Here is a 12361-nt window from a genome sequence, read left to right as displayed (position 1 = left end):
TATTTTTATATGATACCAATGAACCTGCCTCCACCACTTCCACTGGAAGCTCATTCTACACCGCTACCACTCTCTGAGTAAAGAAGTTCCCCCTCATGTTACCCCTAAACTTCTGTCCCTTAATTCTGAAGTCATGTCCTCTTGTTTGAATCTTCCCTATTCTCAAAGGGAAAAGCTGATCCACATCAACTTTTCTATCCCTCTCATCATTTTAAAGACCTCTATCAAGTCCCCCCCCTTAACCTTCTGCGCTCCAGAGAATAAAGACCTAACTTATTCAACCTTTCTCTGTAACTTAGTTGTTGAAACCCAGGCAACATTCTAGTAAATCTCCTCTGTACTCTCTCTATTTTGTTGACATCCTTCCTATAATTGGGCGACCAAAATTGTACACCATACTCTAGATTTGGTCTCACCAATGCCTTGTACAATTTTAACATTACATCCCAGCTTCTATACTCAATGCTCTGATTTATAAAGACTAGCATACCAAAAGCTTTCTTTACCACCCTATCTATATGAGATTCCACCTTCAAGGAACTATGCACGGTTATTCCCAGATCCCTCTGTTCAACTGTATTCTTCAATTCCCTACCATTTACCATGTACGTCCTATTTTGATTTGTCCTGCCAAGGTGTAGCACCTCACATTTATCAGCATTAAACTCCATCTGCCATCTTTCAGCCCATTCTTCCAAATGGCCTAAATCACTCTGTAGACTTTGGAAATCCTCTTCATTATCCACAACACCCCCTATCTTGGTATCATCTGCATACTTACTAATCCAATTTACCACACCTTCATCCAGATCATTGATGTACATGACAAACAACAAGGGACCCAACACCGATCCCTGAGGCACCCCACTAGTCACCTGCCTCCAACCCGACAAACAACCATCCACCATTACCCTCTGGCTTCTCCCATTCACCCACTGTTGAATCCATCTTGCTACTCCTGCATTTATACCCAACAGTTGAACCTTCTTAACGAACCTTCCATGAGGAACCTTGTCAAAGGCCTTACTAAAGTCCATATAGACAACATCCACTGCTTTACCCTCGTCAATTTCCCTAGTAACCTCTTCAAAAAATTCAAGAAGATTAGTCAAACATGACCTTCCAGGCACAAATCCATGCTGACTATTCCTAATCAGACCCTGTTTATCCAGATGCTTATATATATTATCTCTAAGTATCTTTTCCATTAATTTTCCCACCACTGAAGTCAAACTAACAGGCCTATAATTGCTAAGTTTACTCTTAGAACCCTTTTTAAATAATGGAACAACATGCGCAGTACCGCCAATCCTCGGGGACTATTCCCGTTTCTAATGACATTTGAAATATTTCTGTCATAGCCCCGGCTATTTCTACACTAACTTCCCTCAATGTCCTAGGGAATATCCTGTCAGAACCTGGAATCTTATCCACTTTTATATTTTTCAAAAGTGTCAGTACTTCTTTTACTTTGAAACTCATAGTATCCATAGCTACTCTACTAGTTTCCATTAGCTCACATAATTCAATATCCTTCTCCTTGGTGAATACCGACGAAAAGAAATTGTTCAATATCTCCCCCATCTCTTTTGGCTCTGCAGATAGCTGTCCACTCTGTCTCTCCAATGGACCAATTTTATCCCTCGTTATCCTTTTGCTATTAATATAGCTGTAGAAACCCTTTGGATTTACTTTCACCTTACTTGCCAAAGCAACCTCATGTCTTCTTTTAGCTTTTCTAATTTCTTTCTTAAGATTCTTTTTACATTCCTTATACTCCTCAAGCACCTCATTTACTTCATGCTGCCTATAATTATTGTAGATCTCCCTCTTTTTCCGAACAAGATGTCCAATTTCCCTTGAAAACCAGGGCTCTTTCCACTTTTTACTGTTTCCTTTCAACCGAACAGGAACATAAAGATTCTGTACTCTTAAAATTTCCCCTTTAAATGTCCTCCATTTCTCTTCTACATTCTTCCCATAAAACAAAATGTCCCAGTTCACTCCTTTTAAATCATTTCGCATCTCATCAAAGTTAGCCTTTCTCCAATCAAAAATCTCAACCCTAGGTCCAGTTCTGACCCTCTCCATAATTATATTGAAACTAATGGGATTGTGATCACTGGACCCGAAGTGCTCCCCAACGCATACCTCCGCCACCTGTCCCGTCTCATTTCCTAACAGGAGGTCCAACACTGCCCCTCCTCTAGTAGGTACCTCTATGTATTGCTGCAAAAGATTATCCTGCACACATTTTACAAACTCCAAACCATCCAGCCCATTTACCAAATGTGTTTCCCAGTCTATGTGTGGAGAGTTGAAATCTCCCACAATCACTACTTTGTGCTTACTACTAATATCTGCTATCTCCTTACATTTTTGCTCTTCCAATTCTCAATCCCTATTTGGCGGTCTATAATACACCCCTATAAGTGTTGCTACCCCTTTCCCACTTCTCAGTTCCACCCAAATAGCCTCCCTAGATGAGCCCTCCAATCTATCCTGCCAAAGCACTGCTGTAATATCTTCCCTGACTAGTAATGCAACACCTCCACCTCTTGCCCCTCCAATTCTATCACACCTGAAGCAACGAAATCCTGGAATATTTAGTTTCCAATCACAGCCCTCCTGCAACCATGTTTCACTGATCGCCACAACATCATACTTCCAGGTGTCTATCCAGACTCTAAGCTCATCCACCTTTCTTACAATGCTCCTAGCATTAAAATATGCACATTTAAGAAAACCCCCGCCTCTTATTCTCTGTTTATTTCCTTTTTTTTCTTTCTCCTCTTGTGCCCGAGTGCTTCCCTTTTCTGCTTCCTGCCTCCCATTCTGTCTACTAGCTTTCTCTATTTGAGTTCCCTCGCCCCAACCATTCTAGTTTAAAGTCTCCCCAGTAGCCTTTGCAAATTTCCCCGCCAGGATATTGGTCCCCCTCGGGTTCAAGTGCAACCCATCCTTTCTGTACAGGTTTATGCTTTATCTGATGGGATAAATTACAGACTTGATTTTTAAAATCTCAACATTTTGTAACATTGCTAGGTAAAGCATATGCCAAAGCATAAGATTTTCAGAAAAATCAGTTTTTCAGCACAAGTCCCTACCTGTTTCTTGTTCCTAAGACAGATATCTTTCTTTACATCCAGTAAAAGTAAAAGTTAGCATTAGGTAACCCTTTTTAAGGGGTTTTGTAGAAAAAAAATCCTCCTTTAATCTGCACATTAGACATGTTGAACATCTGTCAGCAAGTTTTCCTGCCGAATTAAATATGCCAGCTTGCAAAGTACCTTTATGCTGCTCACATACTGCATCACCTGAAGCACCCCATATAACATTAGTTGATAATTTTTCTTTTTGACCACTATCCTCAAAATGATATCAGTATTGCAAATCTACGCAGCTTAACATTTTGGATATAAGGATTGAGATTTCCCAAACTTACAGCCAACAAATGGACATAACTCAAACTCTATTAAATTAGTTAGATTCAAACTTCAGTGTTGATGTGAAAGATAATGGTTACACCATTGAAAAATATACAACATTGCACTGAATTGTTTAACATTCAAATGGCTAAATTATTATGTAATGTACTCACTTGAATCCTGATGGAATATACAGTTGATCAAATCTCAGGAAGTTGATAATATGCCTGAACATCTGACCATCTCCAATGATGAAAAGTGTCTTGCCATATGCAATCCATCGTGCTTTGTTACGATTATACAACAATTCTGGATACTAACAGACAACATTCTCATCAGATACACTATATTGCTTAATCATAGTCACTCAAGAACCTATAATTCTTGGCTCAAAGATTTGAAGAAGACATTATCTCTTTAACATTATATTATTTCACTTTTTTCCCCATCACATACCTATACAAATTTGATGAATGAAATTCCCCCAGAAAGTCTCATTACCAAAGTTTATAACAGAAATTCACTGACCCTCTGCGCAGAAACCTCTATAGAATTCCATCACTTTAACCTACTAAAAATGTGCCAGAGCCTTGTGCTTCATACTCCACAAGCCTCCCATTTTATTCATTTTCTCTCCACCCCCTTTCAACATATTTCTTTCTCCCCATTTACTGATCCAGCCTCCCTTAAATGTATCAATGATATCTGCCACAACCAATCTATATGGTAAAGAACTCAAAAGTTCTTGTCAAAGATGATGCTGGAGCGTATATTCATAACTTCCAAAGCCAACGTAACTCCTCAGGATCTAGACATAAGCAACTGCGGATGCTGGAATCAAGTAAACATTAAAGTGCTGGAGGAACAGTGGGTTGGGCAGTATCCGTGGAGAGAATGGATAGACGATGTTTTAGGTTTGGGCTCATCTTCATATAGAATAGAGGGAGAAAACTGGCAAAGAGAGGTGGGGGTAGGGCAAAGCCTGGTTAATGATAGGTGTATTCAGGTGAGGGGGGAGATGACTGACATATGGCTGGAGTAAATGACAAAGAGTAGAGGTGAAATGGAGAACAAAGCGTGTCAGATAAGTAGAGGAGGAGTAAAATGTAAAACCGGAGTGGAATTTGGAACGTTTAGTTCTTGCACAAAAAAACCTAAAATATTTTGGTTGAGAATTTGAAACTTAAGGGTGAATTCTCCCTCATTTATATCCCACGGAATAGGCAATCTCCTAGGTACAAAATTCAGCATAGAGGAAGGGCTTTAGGTTGTTGTATCACCCTCCTTAAATGGCTAGTAAATTATCAGTTTGATAATTGAATTGAATATCTGTGGTATTCTTACATAGAGCAGAATATAACAGAATTGTATTGTCCTAAATTATTACACAGAATCTCACAAGTGAATGAGTGCATTTTGGAACTACCAATCACGACGTTATATGCAGCTTAGATACTTTTGTAACATTGCATGGTATTTTTCTGTTTCACAATAGTAAAAATAATCCTACTAAAAATACGATTATACCTCAAAGAATAATCAAAATGTTTGTTCGGAGATGACCTACAAGACAATTGGAAGTAACTTAAACCAGCGTACCTTCAGGAAAGTATTCAGATAAGTGGCATACCAATAATTTCCCACATAAACTTTCACAATCTGGTGAAGAGTATGGCTGTCTACATCAGCAGTCCAACCATCGTCTGATATATCTTAAAAATATTTGATCAATTTAAAGTCACGATTACTGTTAAATGCAAATATATAAAAAGCTAGAAATCACTTCTATTAAAGATACATAAAATCATAATGGCAGTAGGCAACCATATAGTCCCTATATTACGTAACCTTGTCAGCAACATTCCCCATTTGTTCCTCATGTCCTACATGTGAATTTCCAACTGCCTATCCAGTGCTACTTTGAATACCACGATTAATTCTATTTTCACCACCCTTATCGCATGATCATAACCACTTACCATAAAAATATGTTTTGTCTCATACCCCATCCAACATCATTTGATACTCACTTTGAATCAAATTCCTCAACCATCCACTCATAGGAACGGTTTGTTCTATTTACTCTAGCTCGCCTTGCTCATTCATATACACTTCTGCCAAATCTCCTCACCCTTCTTTGATCCAAGGAAAGTTTTCTCATTAGAACTGTGTAGCTGAAACTCAAACACTTGAAACATTCTAGTATATGATTTTTGCATTCTTTCTGAAACTTCGACATTTCTCATAATATCCAGTGATCCAAATTTTCCACAATACTGCAGTTTTCGCATAATTAATGTTTTGTAAAACTTAAGCATAACTTAAGCTCGTTAACGTCTGCTTCTATTTATAAAATTCTGATACATATATGCTTAATTAACAGCTCTTAAAAAAATAGCTTGCCACTTTCAAATTTGCTGCACTTTAGAAGAACTTACTTATTTTAAGCCTGGTTTCAAGTGTTTCCCTTTTTCTTTTCTGCAGATAAAGTCGCATGGCATCCTTTACGGGCTGATACAGACTGTCATGTCGGTCCAGAAAAACACAAACTGCACACATTTGAGATACGTCTTCAGTCAAAGGTAGACGACATGTCCCTAACCAGCTTCTACAGACACAAATAATGTCAACTTTTTGCAGTTAGGGTAACAAATTAAAAGCAGGGATGAAAGAAAACAGCAACAATTTATGGACACAACACTTTAAAAATATGCTGGTGGCATATACAAGTTTATTCCACATTTCAATCAAAGTATGCATTTGTAAATGGAAATTGGGGACCCGTTTTATTCCCCCTTAGTGAGTTCGGCGGACATTTAGCATTACCAGTCGGCTATCCTTGGTTCTGAAAACTCCTGCTTACGTTTTTTTCCCCAATGAGCCAATGAAAATGACCGGTCAGCAAAGGCAATTAACTAAAACTACCTACGACTACCTCGACTACCCATAACTACATGGTGAACCCACTACAACTGCACCTACGACTACAGGATTATCGATTTTCTCCATGGCGACCAATTTCAACATGTTGAACAATTTGCGGCGACCATACAGAGGCTGCGACTAGTTCCCAGAATGCAGGAACTCCTCGTGACCATGAAGAAGACTCACCAGAGACCATCAGCGAACATGTGGTGTCCATGTGGCGAACGCACTCGCCTAAAAGGTCGCATATGTGGGACAGGTCCATAACTGCTTCATAGCTTCAGGGACCTGGAATTAATTCTGATTTCAAGTTCTGTGTATATTTTGTCTATTATGTTCATGAATGTATGAGTTTCCACAAAGTGGACAGGTTTACTCCCAGCATACAAAAATGCACTTTCAGGTTAATTGGCTACAGTAAATTACACCTTAGTGTAGGCAAGAGTTAAAGTGCACATGAGTGAAAAAACCGTATGACCTCCACAATGATAGGTAGCAAACAAACAGGCAAGGAATGCAGAACGTCGACAAAAGTGCTGGAGTAACTCAGCGGGTGTGGCAGCATCGATGGAGCAAAGGAAATAGGCAAAGTTTCGGGCCGAAACCCTTCTTCAGACTGATGTAGGGTGGGGGTTGGAGGGGTGGGGAAGAAAGTAAGAGGAGGAGCCAGAGGGCTGAGGGAGAGCTGAGATGGGGAGGAGACAATTAGGGCTACCAGAAATTAGAGAAGTCAATGTTCATGCCGTTGGGGTGTAAACTGCCCAAGTGGAATATAAGGTGCTGTTCGTCCAATTGCCGGTGGTGTTCACTCTGGCGATGGAGGAGACCCAGGACAGAAAGGTCGGATTCGGAATGGGAGGAAGAGTTGAAGTGCTGGGCCACAGGGAGATCAGGTTGGTTAATGCGGACCGAGCGGAGGTGTTCGGCGAAACGATCACAAAGCCTACACTTGGTCTCACCGATGTAAATCAGTTGACATCTAGAGCAGCGGATGCAATAGATGTGGTTGGAGGAAGTGCAGGTGAACCTCTGTCTCACCTGGAACGAATGTAGAACATTGTGTTCTGCCTACTGGTTTAATCCAATTACCTGTGTGTATGTGTTAATTGTGCATGAATGGTTCAATATGGCTGGGGAAACATGAAAGAGTATTGCACAAGTACTGATCTCATCATTGAGTATGTCTTGCAAACATGGACAATTTCCTCCATCAATTTTACAACTCCGCAAACAAATGGGAATCTTGAGCAAAAGCATAACTGAATGCCTGCAATCAAAATTTATCCCCAAATAGAAATTCTATGTTTGTTTCAAATGTTTACAAATTTAGCATTTTGAAACGATACTAAATAAACTTTCCAAATTGATAGGTGGATAGAATAATCATTAATAGTTTAAGCGGATAAGTACTGGATAATCTCTGGAACTCTCTGCCACAGAGGGTAGTTGAGGCCAGTTCATTGGCTATATTTAAGAGGGAGTTAGATGTGGCCCTTGTGGCCAAGGGGATCAGAGGGTATGGAGAGAAGGCAGGTACGGGATACTGAGTTGGATGATCAGCCATGATCATATTGAATGGCGGTGCAGGCTCGAAGGGCCGAATGGCCTACTCCTGCACCTAATTTCTATGTTTCTATGTTTCTATAACTAATAAAGAGTTACCCAAGGAATGCTACAAGATCCTATATTAGATTTATGGCGAATTATAAGATTTTCAAAAGATTTAGAGATTGAAATGTTGTACATTGTATTCAAATTTGCAAATTGCAATAAACTGACAACATAGCATTCTGGGTGTACTTTTATCAGTGACATTGCAGTTGATGAACGCTGCTTCTTGCCATCTGCTTCTGGACAATTAGAAATAGCCACAAATGCTGACCTGCTAGTGACACTCAAGACATGATTAACTCAAAAAGAGGCTCCTTGAAGTGCTCCATCCTCAGTGATGCAGCAGCCAGCAGACCAGTGCTGAACATATGGCTGAAATATACACAACCACATTCAATGGGGCTGTCTTCAGCCCATTTGAATCATTCCCGATGATAGCATGAGGCAGGTGAGAACACTGGATCTAACAAAGGACATGGGACTAAAAGAACTGAAGAAGGGTCGTGACCCAAAACATCACCCATTCCTTCTATTCAGAGAAGCTGCCTGTCTCGCTGAGTTACTCCAGCATTTTATGTCTATCTTTGGTTTAAACCAGCATCTGCAGTTCCTTCCTGCAACTGAAAACCTGTGGTCCAGACCTATCTGCACCACTAGCCAAGTTTATTTTAACATGGTTATAACACTTGCAGCTACTTAATGTAGAAAATTATCAAGATGTGCCTAGTTACAAAATGGCAGCCTCGAAGGGGTTCAAGAAGGTTGTTCACTACCATCTGATGGGCACCTAAGGTTGGACAATAAATAACTTTGCAAACAACGTCAAAAAATGAAAAGAAAAAAAATTGTGAATAATAGCTTTGAGAAAATCAGAGTTTGTTTCTTCTTATATTGAGTTCATTACATGCAGTAATATAGATTATATATATGACTAAAAGTCTCATCTTGACCACTTCCTGTCTGCGCTGTATATTGATTTTAGAAATATATACCATATATCGCTATTTCTCACCATCTTACTCATAGTCCTCCTCCGCTGAGACAGCCCCGAGGATTTTTCCAATCGATGAAAAATAAAAAAGTTGTGAGTGCTTAAAAATCTTTAGATCAGCTGATTGGTCCTCTCGCATGTCAATCACCACAATTAAGGTGACTCCCCTTCCGGTGGGGGGGGGTGGCAGGACTATAAAACCCCGGATGCCTGGACATGAGTCAGTCACTCTGGAAGATCGTGAGGGAGAGTCCACAACTGTGATTCTAAGCTGTAAATCAACTGAACTGTGAGTCTGCAATGTACTTGCAATAAATGATTTGTTAGCACTTAATGACAATGCAATGAGTTGTTTGGTAATTTGGTGGCCTGCACTCTGCTTGAAATGCTATGAAATTGAATGTGGTGGCCTGCACTCTGCTTGAAATGCTATGAAGTTGAATGTGGTGGCCTGCACTCTGCTTGAAATGCTATGAAGTTGAATGTGGTGGCCTGCCCTCTGCTTGAAATTCTATGAAATTGAATGTGGTGGTCTGCCCTCTGCTTGAAATTGAATGTGGTGGCCTGTACTCTGCTTGAAATGCTATGAAATTGAATGCGGTGACCTGAACTCTGCTTGAAATGCTATGAAGTTGAATGTGGTGACCTGCACTCTGCTTGAAATGCTATGAAGTTGAATGTGGTGGCCTGCAGAAATGCTATGAAGTTGAATGTGGTGGCCTGCATGCTTGAAATGCTATGCAATTGAATATGGTGGCCTGCGCTGCTTGAAATGCTATGGAATTGAATGTGTTGGCCTGCACTCTGCTTAAAATGCTATGAAATTTAATGTGGTGGCCTGCATTCTGCTTGAAATGCTATGAAACTGAATTTGGTGGCCTGCATTCTGCTTGAAATGCTATGAAATTGAATGTGGTGGCCTGCACTCTGCTTGAAATGCTATGAAACTTAATGTCATGGCTTGCACTCTGTTTGAAATGCTATGATACTTAATGTGGTGGCCTGCACTCTGCTCGAAATGCTATGGAAACTGAATGTGGTGGCCTGCACTCTGCTTGAAATGCTATGAAACAGAATGTGGTCGCCTGCACTCTGCTTGAAATGCTATGAAACTGAATGTGGTCGCCTGCACTCTGCTTGAAATGCTATGAAACTGAATTTGGTGGCCTGGATTCTGCTTGAATTGCTACAAAACTGAATTTGGTGGCCTGCATTCTGCTTGAAGTGCTATTAAACTGAATTTGATGGCCTGCACACGGCTTGAAATGCTATGAAATTGAATTTGGTGGCCTGCAATCTGCTTGAAATGCTCTGAAATTGAATTTGGTGGCCTGCACTCTGCTTGAAATGCAATTTCAAGGAATAGCCATGACTCAACTTCCATGCGACCAGCCGTGAGTGAGTTAGCCCCGCCAGCACACCAAGCTTGAGTGACTGAGCTGCCAGCCCAATAATCCATTTGGCCCACAATGTCCATACTAGCCCTCTGGAAACCAGTCCCTATGGCCCACAACACCCATACTAGTGCTCCAGAAAGCCCTCCCCCACTGGCCACCAATATTGGAATTGGTGGAGAGGTGGAATATTACGTTGGGGGACCAGCCCTCCGTGTGTACATGGGACCCAACGGGTCCCACTTAGTCTAGTAAAGGCTTAATGTATGGGCTCAATATACTATTTGATTTTTCTATCACAGAAATGTACATTCAATTGCATTCATTCAAACATGAAATATTCAATCGAAAGCCAAAGTTATGAAAAATATAGACAAAATGTATTTTATCATGGCATCAGGTATATCAAATCCTAATTAATAGTGAAGCTAACACAAGTACCTGACATGTTGAAAAAGAACTCCATTGCCAAAAATATAGAGCTTCATCCCATCAAGGCTGCTTTCAATACAAAGTTGTCCTAGTGCTGAATCTGGGTATTTCACTAATAGTTCCAGGACAAGGACATACAATGGTTTGTATGCTGGAGCACATTCAGACTCACAACCCACTTCAGAATGATGTACAGAATTGCCAGAGATAGAGGCATCTTTGGAATTACCAGCTACAATAAAGCGAGGTCTATATTACTAATGATTGCAATTGATAATTAAACATAACAGTTTAATTTTACAGTTTGCTGTTAAGGAGAAAATAGCCATTGTCTCTCAGTACCAATGTTTAAAATCATTTTAATTGTTAAAGAATAGTTTTATGGCTAAGTAATCACTTTAAATGCTACCCATCTAATGTTTTATATATGTAAAACAATTTGCATTGCATTATTCTCATAAAGCTACTGCAAACATTATATAATAACCTTTCTGATATCGTAATAGTGGATTACACTTATGCACAGTAAAGTACTGATAATTCAGTATCCAATGCAAAAATCTTGATGATTTAGTGCCAAGCTCACTCATTAGTGTTACACTAAGTCTTCTTTCTCCGCTGATCAGTGGGGTTTGCTATATTTTACAAGCTGAAGCAGACAAACTGTAATTGACCCGTGCTCACCATTACTGGATAATTATCAATGATGGAGAGCAAGGGACATATACAGCTTGTACGTGTAAAAAAATGAAAAAGTGCTGGGATACTATAAGTATTATCCAATAGTTAAGAAAATCAGCTAGACTGGCAAAATTAAAATTCCAAGGGTGCCAGAATATCACAGTTTCACCATACATAGCTGCCTGCAAAAATCTTAGAGACATTCTGAATTGTTTATTATCAAAGCTCTTGGCAACTTTGATGTAGGATTTGTTTTGAACAAATATGAGCATTATTCTTTAAAAATGGCAGTCTAAAAACTACAAATAACATGGGCCTCAACTAACCAATATAAATATTGAGTTCAGAAATAAGTGGCAAAGTAAAAAAGTCTAAAATACCATTTATGGGTAAAATAAGAGAATATTTTGGTTCATTAGTGGAGCACTGACACAAATGTTGAAGTTTATTCTTTTTATAATGTGCTATTAAGATTTTATATTTTTCACTCTTAACAATCATTTGTCATTTGGTTCATAATTTGTCTCACCAACTTTTAAAATGTTCATGACGTCTCTGAACTAATTCAAGAAAAATTGCACATAGTAATCTTCCTTATTGGCCTTGTTTGATATGCTGAAACATACAAGCTGTAATTGTCAGAATTCTTTGCTACATATAGGATATTTTACTTCAAAAGATCCTTTGGTAACATTCATTGGCTTACCTATTTTTCTCTTGTATGATTTCACAGCTTCAATGAGTTCTGGAATTTGAAGCATCTCCATTTCAGTCAGAAGAGCATCTACTTCTGAAAATTTGTCAGGTACAATAAACTTGCCAGTCAGAAGGAAATTTGCTGCAAAGTTAGAATTATAAACTGGGTTTAAATGTTTAATTTAATTAAGAGTCTCTTGACT

General features: G+C 39.4%; 1 protein-coding gene across 3 annotated transcripts in view; it reads right to left on the bottom strand.

Annotated features, from left to right (window-relative positions):
• The window catches only part of LOC129705113 (BTB/POZ domain-containing protein KCTD19-like), a 62106-nt gene that overhangs the window by 33809 nt on the left and 15936 nt on the right, over positions 1-12361 (bottom strand). For all 3 annotated transcript variants that reach the window (XM_055648522.1, XM_055648523.1, XM_055648524.1), the window contains exons 5-9: positions 12169-12300; positions 10791-11013; positions 5867-6036; positions 5028-5140; positions 3602-3744 (exon numbers count right to left, since the gene is read on the bottom strand). In XM_055648522.1, coding sequence (XP_055504497.1) covers positions 3602-3744; positions 5028-5140; positions 5867-6036; positions 10791-11013; positions 12169-12300 — 781 coding nt within the window. The remainder of the gene's footprint in view (positions 1-3601; positions 3745-5027; positions 5141-5866; positions 6037-10790; positions 11014-12168; positions 12301-12361) is intronic.

The sequence above is a fragment of the Leucoraja erinacea genome, chromosome 17 (assembly GCF_028641065.1).
Source record: "Leucoraja erinacea ecotype New England chromosome 17, Leri_hhj_1, whole genome shotgun sequence".
NCBI lineage: Eukaryota > Metazoa > Chordata > Chondrichthyes > Rajiformes > Rajidae > Leucoraja > Leucoraja erinaceus.
The sequence above is the reverse complement of the archived record's forward strand: the minus strand, read 5'-3'. Positions and strand labels throughout refer to the sequence as shown.